This window comes from Vanessa tameamea, chromosome 14 (assembly GCF_037043105.1).
Source record: "Vanessa tameamea isolate UH-Manoa-2023 chromosome 14, ilVanTame1 primary haplotype, whole genome shotgun sequence".
Taxonomy (NCBI): domain Eukaryota; kingdom Metazoa; phylum Arthropoda; class Insecta; order Lepidoptera; family Nymphalidae; genus Vanessa; species Vanessa tameamea.
The window spans coordinates 1126532-1151426 of NC_087322.1; the positions used below are offsets into that span (position 1 = coordinate 1126532).

Consider the following 24895-nt stretch of genomic DNA (forward strand, 5'->3'; position numbering starts at 1 on the left):
CTAGTTCCAATGATATATGGGGAACTTTAGTGTTCCATTTGTAACTTTGTCATATTATGACGATATTTCAAATGGGATCCAATGAAATATGATATTACAAAGAGTGCTATTATCAAATATCTGTGATTGGGTATCGGTTTTTGTGCTGTACAGGTTGTATATATGTGATGAGACTTGAGGCTAGTTTGTAAGTTATAATGTTGCAGATTTCTTGACATTCTTTTTCTCACCGGCCAGTATCAGACATTCGGCCAGTATTCATCGTGAAAAATTAAAATATTACATTACAACATATTCTAAAAATAGTCAATCGACATATTATTAATTAAATTATTCTAATAAATTATAATTATACAATGTGTAAAAAAATAACTCTAACAGTACATTTTTTGGTTTTTAATTTTTAGTGCAAATTAAATATTATCAAAAAAATTATCCCTAAAAAAAATTATTTGATATTTATGTTTGATACTCGTATTTCTTAATTGTATATATGTGTAAAATTTTTATTTAATGTAGTGGTAGCGTTCTATTTATTTCAACATACTCGGAAGTTTGTAAGTTATAATGTTGCAGATATCTAGGTCCTGGGTTCAAACCCGTAGGGCCAATATAAATGTAATAGTTCGATGGCTTATCATTTTGTTAAGATAGTAAAGAAATAGAAAGAAGTAATATATTTGGGGTTGGTCACACACATAAAAAGCCAAATAAACAACATTTGACAGCAAATTGATGCCATATCATTGGTCGAGAACTTGATTAATCTATGATATTCACTATGGATTTGCGAAAAAATTGCCTTTGAACGTCGAAACTTATCGAAATTTTGAAAGTAAAATTAAAGTGGAAATAGAAATAGTTAAGTGTAATAGTGTATTATAAATAAATATATTTTAATCATAAACTCTTAGTTATTAGCAAATCGCATGAAATACGTAAATCTAAGGTTTGTTTATCTTGTTTCCTGCCTCCATTGGAATAGGCTATACTACTTGCAGTTGGCTATATCATATAAATAAAAATCCTAAAAAGTTAAATATATCGTTTAAAATTGTAAACTATTGTCATCATTCGAATTTCAAAAAAAATGTACAACATATGTATGTATTAATAAAAAAAATACCTAAAATAAGATATAGGTACGTATAAACTGATATTTTGTAAAAAAGAACGTATTAGGTATAATCAGAACGAGTAAAATCTAATATCCCCATTCGCGGTTAAACGTTGAACGAACCAGAAAGATCGAGTGGCCATTGTGCCTCGATGGAACTTGACCCTGTTGGATCTGGGGTTACGAATGATCCTCTTACCTTACCAGCGCGTATTGGCTCAATATTGTCTCGCAAATAAATCTGTCTTTTGACTACCTGGTTGCAACTTGCAACGTACGTTCTGCTCTTCGATGTAGTAACTTTAAAGTCGATATTCAGATTTGTTTCATAATGTTTTTAATATATTTTCGACGAGTATTTTAGCATTTTTTTTCCGAATATATAATCTGAGTTTACCTTTGTGATATATTCGTTTATTTAATAATTTATTTTGCGTAACAGAAGAACGATAGATAAAAAAATCAAAAGAAAACTTAGCATTGGAAGCAATCTATTAAAGAGATTTCTTCCAGAATATACAGAAGAATAAAATAATTTAGATAGATAAATGAGGTATTAATATATGTATGTACTATATATAACAGTAATTGTTGTTCGTGGCTTCGCTCGTGTTTAGGCGTTGGTCGTTAGGAAGCATAAAAAAGCCTGTGTCCTTCCTTGGAATTCAAAGGTTGCTTCATACAAATTTTCATAGAATTCGATTGAGCAGTTTGGCCGCGATACGTTTGGATATATTTACAAGGAACCTTCATTGTTTATATCATACATTTTGAATTATATATGTCTTGGTTACCCTCTGTTCCTGTGTGAGAGCATTTGTTAATTTTCTTATGTTATATTGTTTACATCTTGTATTTACTAATGTTCTTCGTGTGAACGTCATTTGGTGTAACGTCTGCCTCTGCAAAATTTATGCAAATAAACAAATATGATACTCTTTAATAAATCACACCCTGCTGACGAAATTAGTTATGGATCGCAAAAAACTTTATAAAGTATATTTATTTGAATAGCAAGCTTACCTCACGCTTTACCTAATCCTTTATTTTTTATCTGTCCCCGACATTCGCGATGTTTTTAATACAATCACTTGTTTGTGCTTGTACAATGGAAACATTATTACTTTTTGTACCGTTTCTAAATGCAGCAACGTTTATAAAAGGAGATTTTGTTATAGTGAATGGAAAGACGTAGCGTCCGCGTCCGGCGCAGGCGTATGCAAATAGGGATCTATTCGTCATTGTTATAAGGGCTATTATGCTTTACTCTCGTTTTAAATGGTGGATAGATTCTAAAAGATGCTCTTTACAATGTACGACGTCAGCTACAATCTTGTCAACGCGCGGTGACACAAAAGAACTCGTCAAGTTAGAAATATATGTCGTAAATTCCAGTAACGTTGACCGACACGAACTGTTTTTATTTACAATAAATATATATTATAAATGTTTCTGAAACATCTTTCAGTCAGTCAGTTCAGTTTTGCTAATCTCTCATTGGTCGTTTATTGCATCATCGGCTGCAACCAAGCAATGACAATTTAGATTGAAGGTAAATTAATTTACTTGACATTGATCTTCGTTTCAGAAACGATAGGTCAGCGAAACAGTTCATTGATACAAAGTCTCTTATATATAATTAACAACAATAAGATAATTTTGTACTGTCATTATCAGTAATAGAAATATCATTGGTAATGAGAACGATCATTTATGAATATTGTTAGAATTACTGACGCGATATAACAATTTCCCAATAACGATTGTACCGCAAATTGTGTAGTGACGTTGAAACGCTATACCCTGTTCAAGCTAGCTTGATCTTTTTGACAGACGGGCTAGTGATGAGAAACAGAAAATATAACATATATAATAGTCGATGGAATGATGGAATGCGTAATTCAAATTAGAATTCAATTTTTTTTAACTTATTTTTCTAAAAATAGTTATACCAGCTAAAGAGACCCCAACCTCTAGCCAAAGAGACCCCAACCAAAAGGATAACAATGATCTTTAATAAGGATTTTTTTAATCGATATTTGTAGCTGTTACTGCCTGTTATTCGCGTCCCTACCGATGTAACATTGTCGTCTATTATTTTCAGTGTTTCTATTTAAATTTTACTTTGAAGCACTAATAGAAAAGTCTTAAAATTTTCGGATAACGCTTGAATCTGTATGAACTTTTGTGTTATACGTATTTATTTAAATATTTTTACAATTTTTAAAATCAATAAATTAAGAAAATAATATGTTCGCCATTGCAAAGGTACGTCGATCAGAAAAATTTACATCTGTCAAAAAGATCAAGCTATCTCGTACAGGGTATATTACTCTTATATAAACAGAGACCGGTACCATGCAAGTTTCAGCTTTTAAGCCGTCTTCTATCATACATTAACTCTTCAACATAATTCATTCCATATTACGATACAGATAGGACATTTTTGGTGTAGTCACGTTAACACGTTCGGCCAACCTTAAACAATAATATCTATATACATGTATTATAAAATATAACATGAAATTTTCAAGGAAATATGTAAAATAATTTAAAAATATATATCTAAAAGTTCGGACATTTAAAACCTTAAAAGCGTAGTTTGTCTCCGTCTCCGAACCGAAGTACATGAAGTGCACTGCAACGACGCAACATCGACCGCACCTCGCCTCGTGCCGCAGCATAATAAGCCATCTTAATAATTCCTTTTGTTACGAGTACTCTTCGTCCATGAGATACGGTGCGGGACAAAATACTTAGCTGTATATTTTTTAGACTGCTTCATTAAATACAAGGATGGGAACGAAAATGAGTTAATTACAGAAAATATTTAGAAATATTGTAAAAGTTAAGTACCAGCGTGAAAATGTTCTACGCTGGGCAAAGGCTCTCCTTTTGAGGAGAAGGTTTGAACCTTATTCCGCTAAGCTTCACCAGTGCGCTTAGGTGGATACATATGTACCAGGATATCATTGGAATTAGAAAAATGCAGGTTTCCTCAAGATGTTTTTCTTCGCCGAGCTTGCGATGAATTTTAAATGCAAAATAAGCACATGGAAATATAATATAAATGCGAAAGTAACTCTGTCTCTCTGTTTGTTACGCTTTAACGGCTAAACCACTGAATTGATTTTGAAAGATGAAATTTGTAATGAACCGAACTTGAACACCAAGGAAGGTATATAGGGTTTATCTTTTTATACCTTAAATCTACGAAAATTAGTGTTCAATTAAAAGAAGAAAAATTTTAATAGAAATTAATCATAATACAATAAACCCATAATATAATATATCCCTTGTGGGATTGTTGGGAATGATATCTGGTAGTTTAAATCATGCCATAAAAGGATGATATATTTAGAAAATTGCGAACGGTCAACCTCGGCTCGTCTGCGAGAATCACCTTTGTTCGAGCTCAAGCTTTATACCACCAAAATAAAAATAAACAATGTAACAAAGAAAATGGCTGCCGGCGTTTGATTTTTAAATTCGAGCATTTACAATTTACGTGAATCCTCATGCATTGCATTGCTCCTGCCAATTCATTATCGTTTCATGTAATGGTATTCGAATGTGTTATTTTAAAAGTGGACAGTGTTAATGGTTTTTTCTTTTTTATGTTCACATCTTCAAGTAGAAGTAACGTTGATGATGATGTCTGACCGATTTTTGCCACGCTGGCTAATCTCAAGAGAGACCAGTCAACTACCCAGGATATATTGTTCACATAGTGAACAAGTATGTGTGCAAAAACAGGTCCCTATTACCTGACTCTCATAATCCGATGGAACGGTAAATTCAACACGACCGGAAATAGTTCAGGCATAGGGCGGCTTTAGGTTCATTCCAGGGTACGGGAATGCACTCACTTCTATCTACCAGATTCCGTGATGTTTGAATTTTTTGCCAAAAAGAGCCCAACAACTTTTATCAACTTAACCCGGGGTTTGAACCCATGCTCTCGGGAGCTGCGGCTTTATATCTAGCAATCGGGTGACTACTTGTATATTGACTATGTACGTGCATAAATAAAATTGAAATATATTTTAATAACTATATTGATTTGTGAAGACTAGTCTGAGCAGGGACCGCGGGGCGGGCTGGTTCAAGCAGTCGACAATGCTTGCGCAAACGTCTTCCTGCGATTATATTACTTTATGTACCTCCGTCCGCTTTGCCTCCCTTATATCACATCTAACGTGACCTTAAAGAAATGTTCGTTTATTTTCGACTTACACATTTATTTACTTTCAATTTAAATGGAATTGTCGTATTTTCAATCGAGTAAATACTTATTCGAAATTTCTTCGTGAAACTTCGAATCAGCTAAAAACATGTATAACGCAAAATGTCGCGTTCGCGTTTTCAACTTTTCAATGGTTCCAAATTACATGATGTTTTTCGCTTATTTGTTGTTTGAAAAGGTCCCCGAGGTGAATTTATCCAACCGGTGCTTTACTTAAATTAATATTAAAGTTTCAAGGCTTATGAGATTTATACAGGGAATTTAGCATTACATGTAATTAGTGCCTTTTATTTAAATCATAAATACGAAAAGGTTTTTAATAATGTTACTATTGTCGAGTAAATAATATTTCTTATATAACTATTCGTTATATAATACATGATAGGATTTTTTTTTAAATATAACTTGGACACCACCGCCTTTGGACATACACATTTTATGTAATATTAGTTATTGCTTACATCTCTAATGCGCCGGCAACCTTAGGAACTAAGATGTTATGCCCCTCGTGCCTATAGCTACACTGGCTCACTCACCCTTCAAACCGGAACACAAAAATACTAAGTATTGCTGTTATTAATATCTGATGAGTGGCTGGAACCTACCCAGACGGGTTTATACAAAGCTCAAGGGAATATCTCATCAGAAAACACTAATTCGTTAGTTTTTTTTGCCTTTAAACAGAAGCCTATACAGCGATCATCCATATTTCAATCGTTGAAAAAAGGCAAAACTGCATACAAACTTGTAACGTAAGTTACACCCTCTTAGGTGATGATGAACATTTAATTCATTAACACAGGCCTAAATACCGATTTCCATATTTCTATCATTAGAAATGACGAATTTCTATATAAACCTCACGTTCCATATGGAAATCTTGTGAAAAATTTCATCCTGTTAGACCCATCGATTAAGACTGTGCATTCTATGTCAATTTAAAATGTTCTTAAGTGGATAGGCTGGGATGAGGATATCGTATACTCGTATCGTATTGTTCAACACTCAGCTTAAACTTCACTTACAATTGGGAGGCACTGGTGCATATGAAATGTTAGACAAAGTTAGTCTCACCTAAGAATGGTCGCCATAGCGGAATTCAGAAGGATATAACAATAATCACGATTAATAGGTGCACTTTGAAAATATCAACCGGATATACTGTTCATCGTCTTTATAAATAAATAAATAAATAAATATTGGACAACATCACATACATTACTCTGATCCCAATGTAAGTAGCTAAAACACTTGTGTTATGGAAAATCAGAAGTAACGACGGTATCACATACACCCAGACCCAAGACAACATAGAAAACTAATGAACTTTTTCTACATCGACTGGGCCGGGAATCGAACCCGGGACCTCGGAGTGGCGTACCCATGAAAACCGGTGTACACACTAGTCGATCACGGAGGTCGTAAAATACCTTTTATCAATTACCTTTTAATTTTCTTTTTTATGATAACATATGTAGATTGTAGGCAGACGGGCAATTGTTCCACCTGGTAGTAAGTGGTTACTATCGACCATCAACATTGGCGCTGGGAGAAATATTAAATATTCAGTATTACACCAATGCGCCGCAACTAACTATATTACATCCCTTGTGTCTGTAGTTACACTGGGTCACCGATCCTCGGAACAATAATACTGATTATGACTGTATTTTTAGATGTTGAAAAAGAGTAACTACTGAGTTTCTTGCCGGTTCTTCTCGGTAGAATCTACATTCCGAACCGGTGGTAGTTTTACTTAAAATAGTTTGTTAAATGACGATTCAAAAGTGCTTGTAAAAGCTTACTTGAATAAAGGTTATTTTAATTGGCGGTAGAATATATGAGGAGTGGATGGAACCTAACCAGACGGGCTGACACAAAGACCTACCAAAAAGTAATCTCTATATCTTTTTTGTTCTCTATTTAATTTGATCAAATTGTGGTGTTTATTTATTTATATTTACAATATATTAATGATCAGATAAAACTAAACGGTATGTTCCAAAACAATTCTTCAACACGTACTCGCAAAGGCGCGCTGAGAAAAATAGTGTAATGTTGTTATTTGTATTACTTCCTCAGTTTCCGTAATGCAGGAGTTTCTTTGAAACTTCCAGACTCATTGAAAATACATTATTTTTCTGTTAGTGCGAGATCGTGCCAATGTTGTCGCCTCCAAGTTCTGCTCAAATGAACACATAGTAATGGCTTTCTTCTCAAGATTCTTCGTTTATTTTCAGCCTTTACGTTTCGCTATGCGAATTTACTCGAACATGTTTCTATTCTCGTTTATTGGTGTGACCTTCTTTTATTTTTAAATTTGTTTCCCTAAGTTACGTCTGTATTGACTGTAAATATTTTGTGTAAAGCTTTGTATGAACATTTACATAATGTGTTGTAGTAACTAGGTGGCAAGGTTTTGCCCCTTCATATAGTTTTTAATGTCTGCTACGACTTGCGGAATACCTCTTCGTACTGTTGGGTACTACGCCAGAGATATTCACTCGAGTGTAAACAACTGCGCAAAGTTTTACAATATATTATGTGTAAGATTTAAGTGTGAAATAGCAACGTAAGAACAATGATAGCGTCTGCTCAATTAGTGAAGCGAATTCGCATCGGATAAATTAGTTCAGCAGGTGTTCAAAATTTATTCCTTCATGGTATTGTCCTATATGTAGTAACTAATATATTAAATGTTTTCCATTTAACATGTCATTTGGCGAATTATGTACCTCAGTGTGTAAAGTTTCTATAAAAATGTATATTTGTAACACTGGATTTTTAGCCCCAATACAAATAATAATGAATGAATACATTAATGATTTTATAGCCAGCGTCCCTCGGGATGATGTAAGGATTCTAAAGAGGGGCTATCTTATAGCTGTATTAAATTCTGTCCAGGCATTTAAAACTTGTAGAGAAGCATGTAAACTCACTGATAGCCTATTCGAAAGAAGAATAAATATAAATAAACCTAAGATTCATGCAATTTGCTCAGATATATTGAACACTGTTCACAGATCTTGATGAATATATCTTTATTTATATCACAACAGTATTTCACTTACCTACTTGTATCCGCTTTAATTTTACTTCCAATGTTCCGATAATACCTTCGACGTTCAATAAAATATTTTTTCACAATTTCGTCAAGAATATCATAGATTCAAGTTCTCAACCAATGACATCGCGTCGATTCGATGTCAAATGTTGTTTATTTGGCTTGGTTGGAATAGCCCATACATGAACCCGTCGCGTTGGTGCGTGATCTCATAGCGCCCTTCGAAGGGACGGGGCGAGTATCGCTAATTTTTTATTAGGTAATTCGGCATTCGAATGCGATCTTATATACCCCGCGAAAACGCAGAGTTGATAAAAATGCTTGGAGTTGGTATTTATTGATTTTCATGGAGCTTAAGTAGGTTTACTTATATATGTGATTTGATTAATAAAAAAGTGGAATTAGTTGCCGTTCCGATTGTATTTATTACAAGAATTTATTCTAACTGGACGTAGTTTTATATTTAAATTTTTGTTCAATAATCAAAAGTGCTTTTAGTTTATTTTGTTATTATAAAGTTATACTTAGGGTTGGATTTGGAACTATTGGTTCAAACTAAATCAGCTATTATTAATCCTATTAACAGTAGGCGATGTTTACAGCTTCAGGTTGCTTGGCGAGTTCTTGTTTACCTTCGTCTATACCTAACTTGAGGTCAAACATGTGCTGATTTAGGTCGAACCGTGCATGTTACCGTATGAAATAAATTGTAGGTACGAGTTAACTCGGTCGCCGGGAACCATGAGGTGTTATTCATAGCGTTATGCTTTGAATGTGACGAATGAATTGATATTTTATTGATGGTGTAATACGAGTGTACTGTTTTTTTTGTTGATATTTTGGATGGGCATATGGTCAGCACCGGCCATATACATTGGCGCTGTAAGAAATATTAACCATTCCTTACATCGCCAACAGAGAGAATTATTCTCTCTGTGAGCGTATTGTTAAGCGCGTTACGCCTCGACCATCTAAAGATCTACTAAATCCCTTTTTCCTAAATTTATATCCAGTTTACCTTACTGACCTCGGATCAATGGGTTAATGCCAAGCTCATATTTAAAAAAATATTGTTTTATTATAATTTTTATTAAATTCAAATATAATTTGCGACCTAAATTTTTTTTGCGAAGTGTTTATTGCTGTTGGTCCTAATGGCCTCTACAGCGTCACCGGGAGGGTTGACTTTGCGATCTTTTTTTTTAAAGTTTGGAACTCTGAAAAAGATGCAAAGAATATATGTATAACTGAATTGGTAACCACTTTTGATTTTTTATAAGTCGGTTAAACCTGTTATTCGTAAAAGAACATTTTTAAGAGTAAATTAATACAATCTTTTACAAAAACAAAATTTCAAACATTTTTTTAAAGAACATGCAAAACTTTTTTAACAATATATAAACCCTACTTAAGCCATATTTAATGAAAAGTCGATTATCATAATGAATTCAGGGAAACACGAGGGCGGACCGTTTAACAGAAAGATGAGACAAAAGGCTTATTTAAGCACTCGGGCTTTATTAACTGGAATCGTAAAGTGACATTTACATAAAATACTAGAGCCTTAAGTAGAAACGACAAAGTTAACACGATGATACGGATTAATTTAAAGATGAAAACGTCAACATATCACAACGTACCTTTTAATATTAGTTCTTCGAAATATCTGAAAAACCTGATTAGTCTAGTTGCTAGAATATAAGACTATAGATTCAGGAGGTCCTAGGTTCAAATTCTGGATTGGATAAAAAATGAAAATGTCAAAAAAATCTCGGTAGCATGCGATGCGTTGTGCTCCCGTGTCTCGGGAAATGTGTAAAGCTTTCCCTACAGCCGTGTTAGATTAACATCTCAATCAACTATGGATGAATGAATAGAAATTGCACCTTTTATACCTGTAATATTTTCGAAAATATTCATGTAATGCTACCAAAATAAGCCATTATTTCTTTTAAAAAGTAAAGGGAAAAATGGTTAGTGTGGGTCATCCCTAAGAGATAGACATACACCATCGCGGACTTTTGAAGACCTTTTTAAGCTGTAGTACATTATTTTGATCTATATTGTAGGTTTCAGTCTGCGTTTGCAATGCAAGCGCAATAAATGTGTTTATTTACGACATCACATTAGAAACCTCTAAAATTATCAGTGTTTATCTAGTATATTGAGTATGAATTATACATATAAATTTTCCTCTTGAATCACTCCAATTAAAAAAACCGCATCAAAATCCGTTATGTAATTTAAAAGATCTAAGCATACACAGGGACAGTCACACTTTTTATACTATGTAATGAAGAAGAAACACTTATGAGAAAGCAAAACAAATCCTTTTTAATATAGTAACCGGCTTTATGTCAATAACTTTCTAGGTCATAGTATATCATTATAAGACCATGGGCGCTATAAACAAATCAAGTAGTTGGTGGATCAAGAAGTTGGTGGATCAAGCTGTGGATTAGTAGTGAGGCAGTATCTTACCAGATAACTGACAACCGATGCACACGGTTAGGAAGTATACATACTGTACAGAGCGTGATTAATCGTCACCCTGCGTATGGTTCCCACACTATTGTTATAAGTTTTTATAAACCTCGTTGATCATTTTTTAATTAAAATTTTGTCACAAATTTCTAGCAGATCAAATGTGTGTTGTTATGTAAAATTATTAGATTAGTGTTAGGGATCTGTGCTAGCTCGCCTTAGTTACCACCTACTCATGATGTATTCTACCGCCAAGCAGCAATACTTGGCATTGTGCTCCGATTTGAAGCACGAGTGAGCTAGGGTACTTACAGGTACAAGGGTAAAAGTTTAAAAGTTTAAGATACCAGGGTCGATAACAATTTTTTATGGTTATGTAAGCAATTGGTATTGTAACGCTTATCTTCACTATGAAAAAAAAAAAACACATGTTCCATTTTTGAATTTTAATGAAAAATATCACTATCAAAATGTATTCTTCCCGGTTGGTTCTATTTGAAGAAAAAAATTATGTCGGTTTTTATATCGTTAAAGTCTTATGGTATTGCCGTTATTTTCATTTGATTTGCATTATACGAAATATCCAAATGGGTTCTCCTGGCTTACATCGAGTTAGCGCTGCGCTAAAGGAGACCATTAGGAACTAAACATACATCATGGTTAAATTCTAAATCCGGTTTTTAGATTAAACAACAAATTGCCTCGGTTGTTCCATGATAATCCTTCGTTCTGGTACGCTGGTACAGTGTGCTCCGCGTAAGCTTCGGTTAGATTTAGTTTGAGATAGGACCAATATAAAGGTTGTGTTGTTTTTATATATGCAGTATTTTCAATTTTAACCCACTCGAAGTACAATCCTATTTGCTACAGGCATACGATTTATTATTGTATGGTGTAATATGTTAACTTAGCGATAGGGCTTTGTGCAAGCCCGTCTGGGTAGTTACTAATATTTCATCATACATTCTAAAACCAAGTAACAATACTTTAGATTGCAGTGTTCTGGTTTGAAAAGCTGACGATTCAATGTTATTTATGGCAAAAGACCCGCGTAATCTACGCTATCGCGATCCCATGGAATCAGTTGGCTCGTAGAAAGTTAGGAGTTTTCACACGGGTTTTATTTGATAAATTAATCAAATGAATCTCAAAAGAGTTGAAACCTTCAGATTTTAACTTCGTAAGAACCTTCTACTTTTTAGATTCAAAATACGATACAATCCCGTACAAAACTAAGTCAACGAATGCAACTCATAAAAATTAATTATTATATACTTCATTTTCAACTTCACACAGGTATATTTTCAACGTTTAGTTTGGTCCTAAGAAGAGGTTTCGGCGCAGTCGAGGACATTCATCTTGAAGCCTTGATATTAAATTTTCGATCCTGTATGTTTAAATGTAACATTTACATTACATTAACAGCCTGTAAATTTCTCATTGCTGGGCCAAGGCCTCCTCTCCCTTTGAGGAGAAGGTTTGGAGCATATTCCACCACGCTGCTCCAATGCGGGTTGGTGGAATACACATGTGGCAGAATTTCGTTGAAATTAGACTCATGCAGGTTTCCTCACGATGTTTTCCTTCACCGCCGAGCACGAGATGAATTATGAACACAAATTAAGCACATGAAAATTCAGTGATGCTTGCCTGGGTTTGAACCCAAAATCATCGGTTAATGCTCGCGTTCTAAAAACTAGGCCATCTCGGCTCTTTTAAATGTAACGCAACTAAAATTTACATTGAGGGAATTCTGATTGATTGATATTGAACCACTTTAAAGTATGTAGGAAAAAAAATATTTGATCCGACTTAATTTTAATCAGAGAGAACGACCAAAGAATGTGCAAATACGCAAAGCAAAAAAAGGTTCGCATATCCAATTGAAATGTACGCGGGGCGAATATTCAACGCGTCCAAAATAAATATGTGCTGGTGGGTTATTAAGTCGTAAATATTTTGACTCCTCAGTCGCGTAGCATTAATGGAATTATCCCTTCGCGATCTAAGTAATTTGGGCGTCCATCCCTTTTAACTTTTGCTAACAGGTCGATGATTGAGGTAAGAATTTAAAAATGGAATCATATCATTTACATATAAATAATCTGCATGTGGAATTGACGAGAGATATGTTTATTCTACTAATATTATAAAGCGGTTCGATTGTGATTGCGTTATGACTAAGCTGGTAATCCGGATGACATGAAGCCTTACATACTATGATCTTTACTAATATTATAAATGAACTATTCAGTTTGTTTATTTGTTAGTTTGTTACGCTTTCATATCTCAACCCTTTGCATGCATATTGTCAGGCACAAAGACGGGCATTGGGCAAGGGCACGCCTGAACCCAACCAAGTGATTCATTTTCAAATACGCTTTATTAGCGCATTTGTGGTTCACGCATAAACATGAGCTACGAAACCGATGTCCATATTTCTAACATTTATAATTTGACGATCTTCCATACGAACCGTCTTAGGCGATCCTGAATCCTGAATTTTATCATCTTAGGCGAGGAATTTTCAAAGAAATATTTTAACAATTGGTCTTAACTCATTAACAGAAGTCCTTAACTCATTAACAGAAGTCTAAGTGCCGATTACCATACTTCTAATATCATCAATAGTGACGAATTCCCATACGAACTTTCATCCTCGACTTAATCCCCTTAGTATTTGGAAAATATCTTTCTTGCGTTCCATAATAAATTCCTGTGCTTAAATTCACCCCGCTAAACCAACCGGATTATGCTGTGTATGTCAGTCAGTCATGTTTATGTTAATTGTTTATTATTATTATTGTTTGAGAAGTAGGAGAGGAAGGTCACTGCAACTTTAAACAAATCTCGATACTAATTATTATAAAAAAGTGTTAGGAGGTAAATCTTTACGTTAGATGTGCGCGAAGTTAGGTTATTATAATTTTAATAAACCAATAATTTGTTTCCTATGTGGTTGGGTAAAAAAAAATCATTAAAACAACAATTGTATGATGGGTATATACCGCATATGAATATATGATTAAAACTGAGCATTTTACCTCATGGGGAACTTTATATGGGTAATCCTGATGAACAGGATATTAGAATTCCGCGAACCTTCTCTGGCGGAGACATCGTGGCTTCGAGCTCTGACATAAACGTTTAACGCAAAGCGCGGAATCCGCAGCGCGCCGCTCTGCAATATTTCCAACCGTTTTATGTTAGGTACATCGCATACTTTAGTAGTTTAGAGCTAACCCTTGTGCGAGTTTGTGTTCAAAATGCAAGTTTATTTTTGAACCCCTATACGAAACGTGTGGTTCAAACCATCACAAGTTTTAAGAGATTAACGTTTCTTCCGTAAGTGTTTTGTTCTAATTTCATTGGTACGTTAATATTACTTATTTAGGTTTTTCGTTTTTTTCTTCTCCTGTTGTAAAACATATGTGTGTTCATTTATGTGACATTTTTATTTAAGTATTTGTTGTGTGTGTGTTTCTTTTTTATTGTTATTAGTTACATTACTGTTTAACCGTTACTATTAATACTTGGATCTTGCCTTTGCGACATCTAAACGATTTTTTTTTTGTTTAAAATGATAATATAGATTAAATTCTGTAGACGTGTTGCTTATTCGGAAATTTCTCGTCTCTCGAGGTCTCATTTCGTCTGTTAATTCTCTCTAATGTTTAGTTTCGTCCTAAGAATGAGCTTCTGCGTGGCCCGTGAAATTTATAGCGAAACATTTCTTACTCTTGTCTCCGTGTCGGTTGATATCTTGGAGCCGACTTGGTATTAAATTTTTGATAATGTAATGTTTAAATATTACTGTTTGAAGTAATTATTTCCATTTTAAGGTTATCGACTTTTTTGTTAATGTTACTGTAATAATGAACTAACTGTTTTATATCTGTGTTGTTCAATGTGTTCTATTATAACACGGAAGAGTAACAGTTTCTAAATTTGAAATTTCGATAAATCCTAAAATTAATGTTTAGCGACTGTGAATTATTGACACAAATGCCTAAATAAATAAAGGAATAAAGAAATATGTATGTAACCTTTAAGTTGTTGTAACTTATGATAAATTCAACCAATTTTGATAGTACCTATATTGCAGTAAAATAAACCAATTATTTACGTTTATAAACTTAGAGCCGTTTCGTAGATTACTACATCCTTTATGTTTGAAATAACATTGGCTTTCGAGCCCTTTGAATCGAAATCAGCAATACTAAGTATTTTTGTTTGGCAGTAGAATTATCATTGACGTGAGCGTGGTCGAGCTTGCGCACACTCCCTAGGATCAGTAAAAACTTACCGCGGCCGACGGATAAATTTACAAATAAAATTTCATAAATATTTTTGATATATTCACGGTCAGGCTTTTCATACTTCGCCCGCGTGGCTTATCAGGATTATCTCGGGATTTCCTCTCGGATTTTTTTTAACTTGTTCGCATTTGTGCGTTCGCTTATTGCGTTTTATCTGGCGCGTGATTTGCCGCATCGCCCGCCTGCAAATATGTTTATCGTGCCCTAAATTCCTCTCAAATTTATGAAGCTCGAGAGTTAAAAAATAACCAACGTGAAAGCGAGCTGCCGCTGTGGGAACTACCTCTTTATTAAATTTTAATATCCCTCGGCCTCTTTGTGATCGCGATCGTTTCAATTAAAACGTTTTCATCACGCTATGCTATAACTGACGCTTTTGGTTGCAGGTGGTCGAGCGATGAGAACATATTCGGAACGGATCTTCTTGTGATTTATGACGCGTTGAAGTGTTGAAGCAAAATCGAGTGGACGCGTGAGTCGGTTCGTGAGTGTGCTAATGTTGTGATCGAGTGCTCGCAAGGTTTCTGTCATGGTGTTGTCATGGCGCGCGCTGGCTTTGCTGGCAGCGCTGCAGGTGTGCGCGAGTGTGCGCGAGACGACGTATCACAACCATTTCGCCGTACACGTGCCCGCTGGCGAGCAGCACGTAGATGACATCGCCAGAAGACACGGCTACGTCAGTCATGGACAGGTAAGTTTGGGATTTTGTATTTGTGCGGTATGTGAGAAAACGCCTTAAAATACTAAGTTGTAGAGGTCCTTATCCAATATGTAGCCTACAGAACCACATACTTTACCGGAAAATTTAAATGAAAACTTTTATTCTTAAGATTTCTACAAGAATTATAATCGCACAGAATATTCTCCTTACGAGTCCGATTCAGACTTTTGTTTTTTTTTTGTCTTTCATCAAAAAATATACATAATTCATCCACACCACCTTAGCTCTATCGTAGTATAGAACTGATGTTTTCATTATGATAGAAGCATTTTTAATTGAACAGTGAACTTGCTATTTTCAAAAAATATAATATTTATTCAGAAAATATCTACGATATAAGCTACACAAATCATTGAGGAAAGTATGCTAGTGAAAATTAGTCTAAGCTCAACTTGGTATCTTGGCCTGGCCGTCTGTCAGCGGCCGTCCAATTAAGTTCTCTTCGTGATTAATGACTGCAATACCTAACTACACGAATTACCTCGACCAGAAAATTGTTCGTTGAGAAAATCGGTATGTGTTAAGAGTAATGCTAGCGAAATTGAGATAAATTTAATTATGTAAATTAATAATAATATAATTAATATTATATATCTAACTTGTATCATGTCTAAGCGTAACTTACATTTGAATTATATGAGTTATATTCCCTTTCGTTTATATATACTAAAATATTTGGCGAATGTCGGTATTCTCTCATTAATGTCTTATTAATGGCCACCAGCTCGGCAACGGCCTCATCTCCTATCGAGGAATAGTCTGGATGCACCACGATGCACCAATGCCTGTAGATGGATGAAAATGTGCCGGATAAAAAAGTTATTTAACGAACGAGATGGAAATTTACAAACACTATTCAAGCTCGGTGTCGAACCCATAATATTTAAATAAGATTCACCTGTTCTAACTCACTGTTTAAGAATTAACTAACTAAATGTTAAGCAGATTTAATTATTTAAAAAATTACTCGTGAGTATTTTTAGATAAGATTATACAGTGTGAGTATTTATAAGGTTGCTGTAGAGTGTCAAAGGAACAAATATTATCTGCCAGTACTAACTGGCACTGTTGTAAGAAAATGGTCCTGATTCTTCGATTCTATACGAGAATAAAGCTTTCACAGATCACATTTCTAACATTTCCTGTCGCATTATCCAACGCTCCTTTGTGTTGGACTCAGAACAGCGAATAATAAAAATGGTAACGAACATATTCATAAAGAACAAAAGTTACAGATCTCTCGTAGTCAGGGTTCGCGGATATATATCAGCGGATATGTATCAATTGATTTTTATCTTGATATATATCAATCGATTTCTTCTGAACAACACTCATAGATCTATGCTTAAGGCCTGACTCTGAATGATTTCTTTTTATGATTAGTCGATTACAAATTAATATTAAAATAAAATTAGTTGATATATCTCAAAAACAAATGAAGATTATTATAATAATAAAAGGTACTTTTTTTTAAGTGTTGATTAAAAATTTCTTTCTCAAATAGTCGTTTGTTACTTTTTTTTTAAAAAAAATGTGGTATTTCGATACTTGTATTATTTTACAAATTCCTTTCACATTTTCAGTGTTTACAGATTGAAATTCGCTTCGTTTTCTTAGCCTGGATATATATCGGATATTAATATACGAGTATATTATAAAAAAAAAGTTTGAAAATATACATAAATATACAGGAAATCTTTGCTGCTTTGATAAACGATGACGATAAAGACAACAATGATTTGACCAAGAAACACTGAGTACCTAATTTATGTTTATAATTAATTTAGAGTTGAGTCCTAAAGGAAGACGTGACGAAACATGCATGAGTTGGACGACATTTTGCCACATATGTATTCCCTAAACTGCATTCACTGCCTCGTTTCCGATTCCGAAATTTTAGGTTCTAAGGCTGAGGTTTGGACCGTGTCGATAAAAAAATATTGGGCTTTTTCTGGCAAAAGAACTATTGCCGTGCTTCGGAAACCTCGTAAAGCTGTTGGTCATGGGCCTGAACTCCTTCAGGTGTCGGATTTGATCGTTCAAGAGAGTGAAGCTGTGTGTGACCACATACACATTTGTGCACTATTATAAGGTTTATCAGCTGATTTCCTTGTGGAATGTGGATGTAGGTACTCCATAATACTCTAAATATCTTCTCAAAAGCAATAGGACGTACACATGCTGTTTCTTCTTTTAAATGAACCACTTCCACAATATTTATGCTCTGAGATGTTACATGATTCTATGTCTATATACAGCCGCTCATTGTTTTATTTTATTCAGTAAATATTGGATAAAGACTGGTCTAGACTTTTATGGGGCTTCCCGGTCTTTTTTTATGTTTATAAGGTCATTTTAGCCATATCAAACAAGGAAATATCTACGTTCACTTTACGAATATTTATTAGTATAATGTGATTAAGTGTCTAAAAAAATAAGTTCGAGCTATGTTTCTACCTCAGTGTAGGAGGCCTGAATTTTTTCGTTTGTCCATTGAAATGTTACAATTTGAGGGCCAAACTGAACATTTCTTAGAGGACGCAATTTTATTTTTGGAAAATGTAGGAGGGGGTGTCCAGTACCAGCTTAACCCTAAGTTTGTCGCCGCCGCCATCTTGAAAAAAGTAGTGTAAACGCGTTTTTTGCGATATCTCGAAAAATATCAATCTTAAAAAAAATGTAAAAACATGTTTAGTCTAACATAAATACTCCAATACAGGATACAGCAACCCATTTTCACAGTCTCCGAGTGTCCTCAGATCCAATCATGGCTATGGAAAATACTATAATCCTGAAGATTGGGGCTTGAAAAAGTATGGAAATATTTGGATGCCAATCCAAACTTCGAAGCCTCCAGCACACAGAAATTGAGGAACGCGCTTACAGAGGCGCGTTCCACAATTTCTAGATGGGTTTTCAAAAACTCATACCACCGAGTAAATATACCGCGCAGTTGACTAGTTCCCAGTGGCAAAGCAAATTAACCATTATCATTGTAGAATGAGCTTTACATTAATCAATTAAGAATATAAGCCTTACTTATCATATTCCATCTTAGATTTGAATCTAAGGGTAATTTTATTTTAACGATTAAGCGTGTGGTCGATAATTTGCTCTCATTTGGACACGTTTCCAATTCTATGGCAAAACATAATAATTCTTATTTACAAATATATAACCATTTTTGATATACGTATATACATAATTATATATGTAATAGTCTGTCGAATTACATTTAATAACATTACGAACATATTACATTTCGCTGGGGAAGCGCTTTCAGTCTAAACAATAAACCCGTTAGGTATCCAAACACTTGGCAAGACATTCGGTCCTGTGTTTGACGTGCTTCGGTAAATCGCCTCCGAGAGCCCTTACCGTCTCGCTACTGTCTACACTGTGCTTATATAAGCATAGTACATACACTTATATAATATATATATTTCAATAACATACAAAGGAATATATAAAATAAATATACTTAGTTTCCGTTCTTATTTCTGGTATATATGTGGTACTTAAATAAAAACATACAATGGAAAAGTAAATAAAAGTGGATAGAAACCTATCTCTTACAAGAGATGACGGAGGCTTAAGAAACATTGAAGATTATTTACTTAGCAAATATTTGTCGTCCGTCCAATGTTGATAAAAGAGTTTTAGTCTAGAGGTTAAAATAAAATTTGTTTTTTTTTATTAATTATGTAGGCGGGCGATCAAACGGGCGACCACCGCCCAAAGACATTGGCGATGTAAGAAATATAAACCATGCTTACATCGCCAATATGCCGCCAACCTTGGGCACTAAGATGTTATGTCTCTTGTGCCTGTAGTTACACTCACTCACTCACCCTTCAAACCGGGACACAACAATATTAATTAGTATTGCTGTTTGGCGATAGAATATATGATGAGCGGGCGATACCTATCCGGACGGACTTGTACAAAGCCCTGCCAGCAAGAATGCCACATAGAATAAATACATTACATGCACCAACACAGGTGTAATCTATATTCTCTCTCTTTCAATTTGGTAAGACAGTAGATCAAATATATATAAATATATATTTTAAAAGAATAATAGCAATGCCTCAATTTAGGGAATTATTCATATTTCTATTTACCCCTCCTTTTAAGCTTATCACTTGTGTTAGGTTAGATTAGTGGGTACGACAATATTCCAGGGGTTCAGAATCGATCCTGCGACTTTTTACATAGCTAGGCGGCTGGTAAACCATTGCGCTATTGACGCTATCCGTAAACTTTATGTAACGTATAGTCCGAAACAAGATAGAGTAACTCATTATTTTAAAATTGAGCTGGTACTGAAAATTATAACTATTTTATGTTAGCAGAACATCGACCTCAAGAGTTCACGGTCTGAGAACTCAATTGAGGAAATATTTCCTCAAAATATATTACGATAATACGAAATTTAATACAAAGCCCGCCCCATCACTACGACCCGATAACATTGATAACACACAAAATTTCATATTTATAATATTAGTGAGATAAATTTAATGTTTGTTTTAGTCAAATTTTAAAACATAATAACTAATATTTACGAAAAAATATTTGGGTTATCTTTATACGTGTATATAATACTTTTGCATGTGTCTGTATTATTGTGTGTGTGTGTGTGTGTTTTTTTAATATAATTTGCTAGTAAGTGATGCGAGTGATCTTTACGTATACGATGCGTTATACTGAAATTCGATCTTGTAATTTTACGATAAATGTGATTAATGCTGTCTGACGTGATAAATAAAGTAAATAACAACAGTAGCTGAACGTACACGAAAAGTTTCTGAAGTAAACCGCTAAACGTGATATTCGGTTTTCGTTCCATCTCACGTAGCGTCGATGGTCCTCATCCGCTGAACCCATTCGTTTTGTACTCGATGTACCCAATCGTGGTCCGTTGTGTCCGAGGATAACGTATTGGACGATCCCTGGCACTCGAGCGATATCGGGTTAAGGTTAAGTGGACCATACGAACTTTGGTTTTTATGGGATCGAACGTTTTGAGCAACAGTTCGATACATGATTTGACTGTATGACGAAAACGTGTTCCATATTTGAATTTGTTTCAAATTGTTCGCAATTTAATTCTCAATACTTTTTTTTATTGCAAACAATTACCGTTTTTTCTATACACTTTTTATTTTATGGGCATTAAAAAACCGAATATGGTCATTATAATGCAATAAACGCTTTGAGTGTATAGTGTGGTAGAACGAAGGTAATTATCCAGTTAATGACTTGAAAATAAATTGTTGATATCGTAGAATGCGTTACGCCCATTTAATATAGTTCCGTAATTTTTAGTGACGCGATGCAAGTGTGTGCGGTCCCATGTTTGTTAATGACGAGCTCATAATTGGATATCGGCCATGATGAATAATTACTGCGTAGGAGGTTTTGCATAAGTATATGCACACTCTCTCTATTTCCTCAATCTCATAATTGATTGATATTGCAATACACTGAACGGAATACAAACACTGGACCGATTGCTTTACGTACTTTTCGAGGCGCGAAAATGGAAAACTTTCAGCTTCCTAATTTCGGGCTGCTTCTGAGAATATCATAACAGACAAGACATTAATGTTAATTTTTTTGACCAAAAGATCCAATTCGAGCCCTCGTTATTTGAAGCCGTATAAACTAGCACCTAGAACAACGGGGTCATTTAATCACGAACGAACGAAGTGTGTTATTATTATATGAAAACCGTTTCATAAACAGTTTCAAGAGTATTGTTTATGCTTTGAGAGACCGTGTTCCGTTCTCGCACAATGGTTCATTAGCGCGTTAGAGGCACGACTTTATGTTACGAATATAATCAAACGCTTGTCCGGCGTGCGTTTTCCGATGACGTGTTTGTATGTTTGCGTTGCAAACGTTGAAATTCCATGTTTCCTTGCAATTTCAAACTTGTTCTGATTCGTGCGATTTTCGAGGTAACAATTTTGGAATCTCAACGTTATAAAGTTGCCAAAGCTCGGTTTCGTATTTACGTCTGTGTCTGTCTGATTTCATATATGGATATATTTGATTTGATGGTTTGATTTGGTTTGATGATATGAATGATTTTCTCTTTCGGATGATTATTACGGTTCACATTTTTAATAAATGAACATATAAAGTAAATCAAATTAATACAGAAGTTTTATTTGCTTACGATAAAAGGTTGTCAAACTCTGACAATTAACGAACTGTGTAATGGCTCGCAGTGGATAATAGATTCAGCTCGTGACAGATCGGTCTTTGTCCATCTGTGTGCCTTTTGTCAATAACGTGATCAGGGTCACGTTTACTTCCTACCATTATCTTCTTACTAATCGTACTCCTCGAACTCCATAATTCATATGGTAAATATGAAATTAATAAGTATTCTGAACAATAACAAAGTCTGGAGAATCATAACATAAGTTACTTTAACTGTAACAGTTAAAGTAACTTAAGTAACAGTTCGTAATGATAAAATCATACATTACCAATTCAGATAATATAATTATCGATACACAATATCCAATTAAAACTTAATTATATAAACATTCAGTTTTGTAATACGAAACATAAAGACACCGTCGCGACGCGCTGCTGATGATGGCGTCTCCTTTGAGATTCGAGTACGTAATGTAATATTCCGTTGAAAAGCAAACAGTGACAGGTGTTCTCAAATCGGTATGAAAAATGCGCCGCCTGGAGAATTACCTAATGGAGGTATGTGTCAACGGATAGAAGCACGAATAGAGTTTTCGGATTCTTTGTGCCCGTAATAAGCACCAAATATGCCAGATGCTCCGGGAATTCTCTGCCCTAGCGCTCCATTTATCATGGACGTATGTTTGTTATATATTTCTACGTTAAAAATGTTTCTCATTGTGCCTTATAAAGTCGCAATAGAGTCATTCGGGACGGAAGGAAGACGGACCTTTCCTGTAGCTTGGACCCTCGGGAAAAATTAATGAGAAAAGGGTTCATTAGAAAACAAACATCTGCTAGACCATATAGTGTATAATTTACGAAAAGTGGCTGTTTTCTTTGTTTACACGAATTCTAGAGACAAAGCATATTTGTACAATTTCCTCTACAATACGTTTTATACAACAAACGACTCGTTTAACTTTCTCGGGATAATAACCTTTGTGTGTTCAGGCATGAGAACTGGAATCGCATATATTGCCGCGTTTTGTAACACCTAAGTAAGATAAAGGTTGGTCGGAGCCTCCTGAATACTTTCAGCAGTTGCTCGTTGTCGTTAAAGTTTTCAGAACAAAGAGCAATTTTTAATTACAAACTTGGCGGATAAAGTATTTTGAACCTTTCGCGGCGAAGGTTTTCTTTTGTTTGGATAATTTAAAAATATGTTAGATACTATTTAAAATTAAAGTTAGCCGTAGCTTTTATTACTCTTCGCTTTTGAATACAGTTTATTTAACGAAAATAAGAAATATATACTATTTATTGTGACAAAGAATCGGTACGAGTATTCAGAAAATAGGTATCAACTAAGGCTTTGATGATCTTTTCTGGTCCTAACCCGAAAAACAACATATTTGCCTTTTTACGTAGCGGGTGTTCTACGTTCAACGAGATATTTCTCACGCAAACAAATAATATACCTCTTCTAGGATAAAATACTTTTCCAATATTGTATTAGATTGCGTACGAAGAAATGAATTTTTCTTTGTTTTTTGTTTCGTCCTTTGTTTGATAAAACCTCAATAGTTCTAATGACTACACGGGTCAAGTACGAAATCTGATTAGGTGGAAAGGTACAAAGATTTGCCGGGGCTGTTATTATGTTCGGATGTAGTCGAATAATAGGATTAGTGAATGTACTCGAAAATGGTTAATGCGTATTCGTTAAAACGTCTGAAACAGCAGAACTGTATTGGAAGTGGCACGTCATCACACTGCTTCGAAATTATTGTTAATTATATTTATAATGGATAGCAAATGGGTCACCTGTGGTAATTAGTCTCCTCGGCCCATGTTTATCGGAACTGTAAGATACCATACCTTGTATTAGCAATACGCGAGTGTATTTAAGAACTACTGTTATGTACCTTGTACTTTTGATTACACTGATATAAGCTTTGCCGGCAATTTATTTGTGGTATTCTGTGATAATTTGTAACGAAATATGTAATTATAAAAAATAATATGTTTAGGTTCTTCTACGGAATCGGTGATAGATTTTTTTCCTAGACGGTCAATAAGTAAGTGTAATACTTTTATATTGAATAAATATTTTTAACTTTTAACTTCGGTTTACCATCAAAATTCGTGACCTAACTTCTTTGATAGTAATGTTCAGTGAGTAATCGTTATGTAGTATTACTTCTATGGAAAACTTTATTTCAATAATGTCGTACGTATCATATATAAGATATTTTGTGTTATATATACTTATTATATTTTAAATCTTACGACGTACTTTAATGTAATCCTTTAAAGTTACTCCTTAAACGGTTGCTGATTGCACAGTGTGCCTCTTTTAGTTTATTTTCCTCTATGGTCCATGATTAGGCTGTGCGTGGTTGGACAGTGAAATACGAAAAACGAATTTAACACTTAGACCATTAGTGCGTCCATTACCTCTGTGATAAGTAGGTTTACTGGACCATTGTAGTTGGATGGTTTAAGTATGACGTATATTAGTAATTAGATACTGTTTAAAGATAATGATTGAATTGACATGTTCTATTTTTTTTTAAATGTAAATTTAGTAGGCTTGTAATCAAATAGACCACGTTATGGTTTGTGATCACCGACGCAAACAGGCAGTGGCGCTGTTTTAACCATTCGTTACATTACCAATACGCTAGCAACCTTGGAAACGAAATTGGTTTGTCCTTTGTTACACTGGTTACACTGGTGGAGATGTAATGGTAACTTAACCGAAGATTGCGGGTTCAAAACTCATTAC

At 34.5% G+C, this 24895-nt stretch overlaps 1 protein-coding gene across 3 annotated transcripts in view; it reads left to right on the forward strand.

The window, feature by feature from the left end:
- LOC113398786 (furin-like protease 2) overlaps window positions 1-24895 on the forward strand; it is a 249430-nt gene that overhangs the window by 149274 nt on the left and 75261 nt on the right. For all 3 annotated transcript variants that reach the window (XM_064216986.1, XM_026637686.2, XM_064216987.1), the window contains one exon: window positions 15617-15921. In XM_064216986.1, coding sequence (XP_064073056.1) covers window positions 15760-15921 — 162 coding nt within the window. In that variant the 5' untranslated portion in view covers window positions 15617-15759. The remainder of the gene's footprint in view (window positions 1-15616; window positions 15922-24895) is intronic.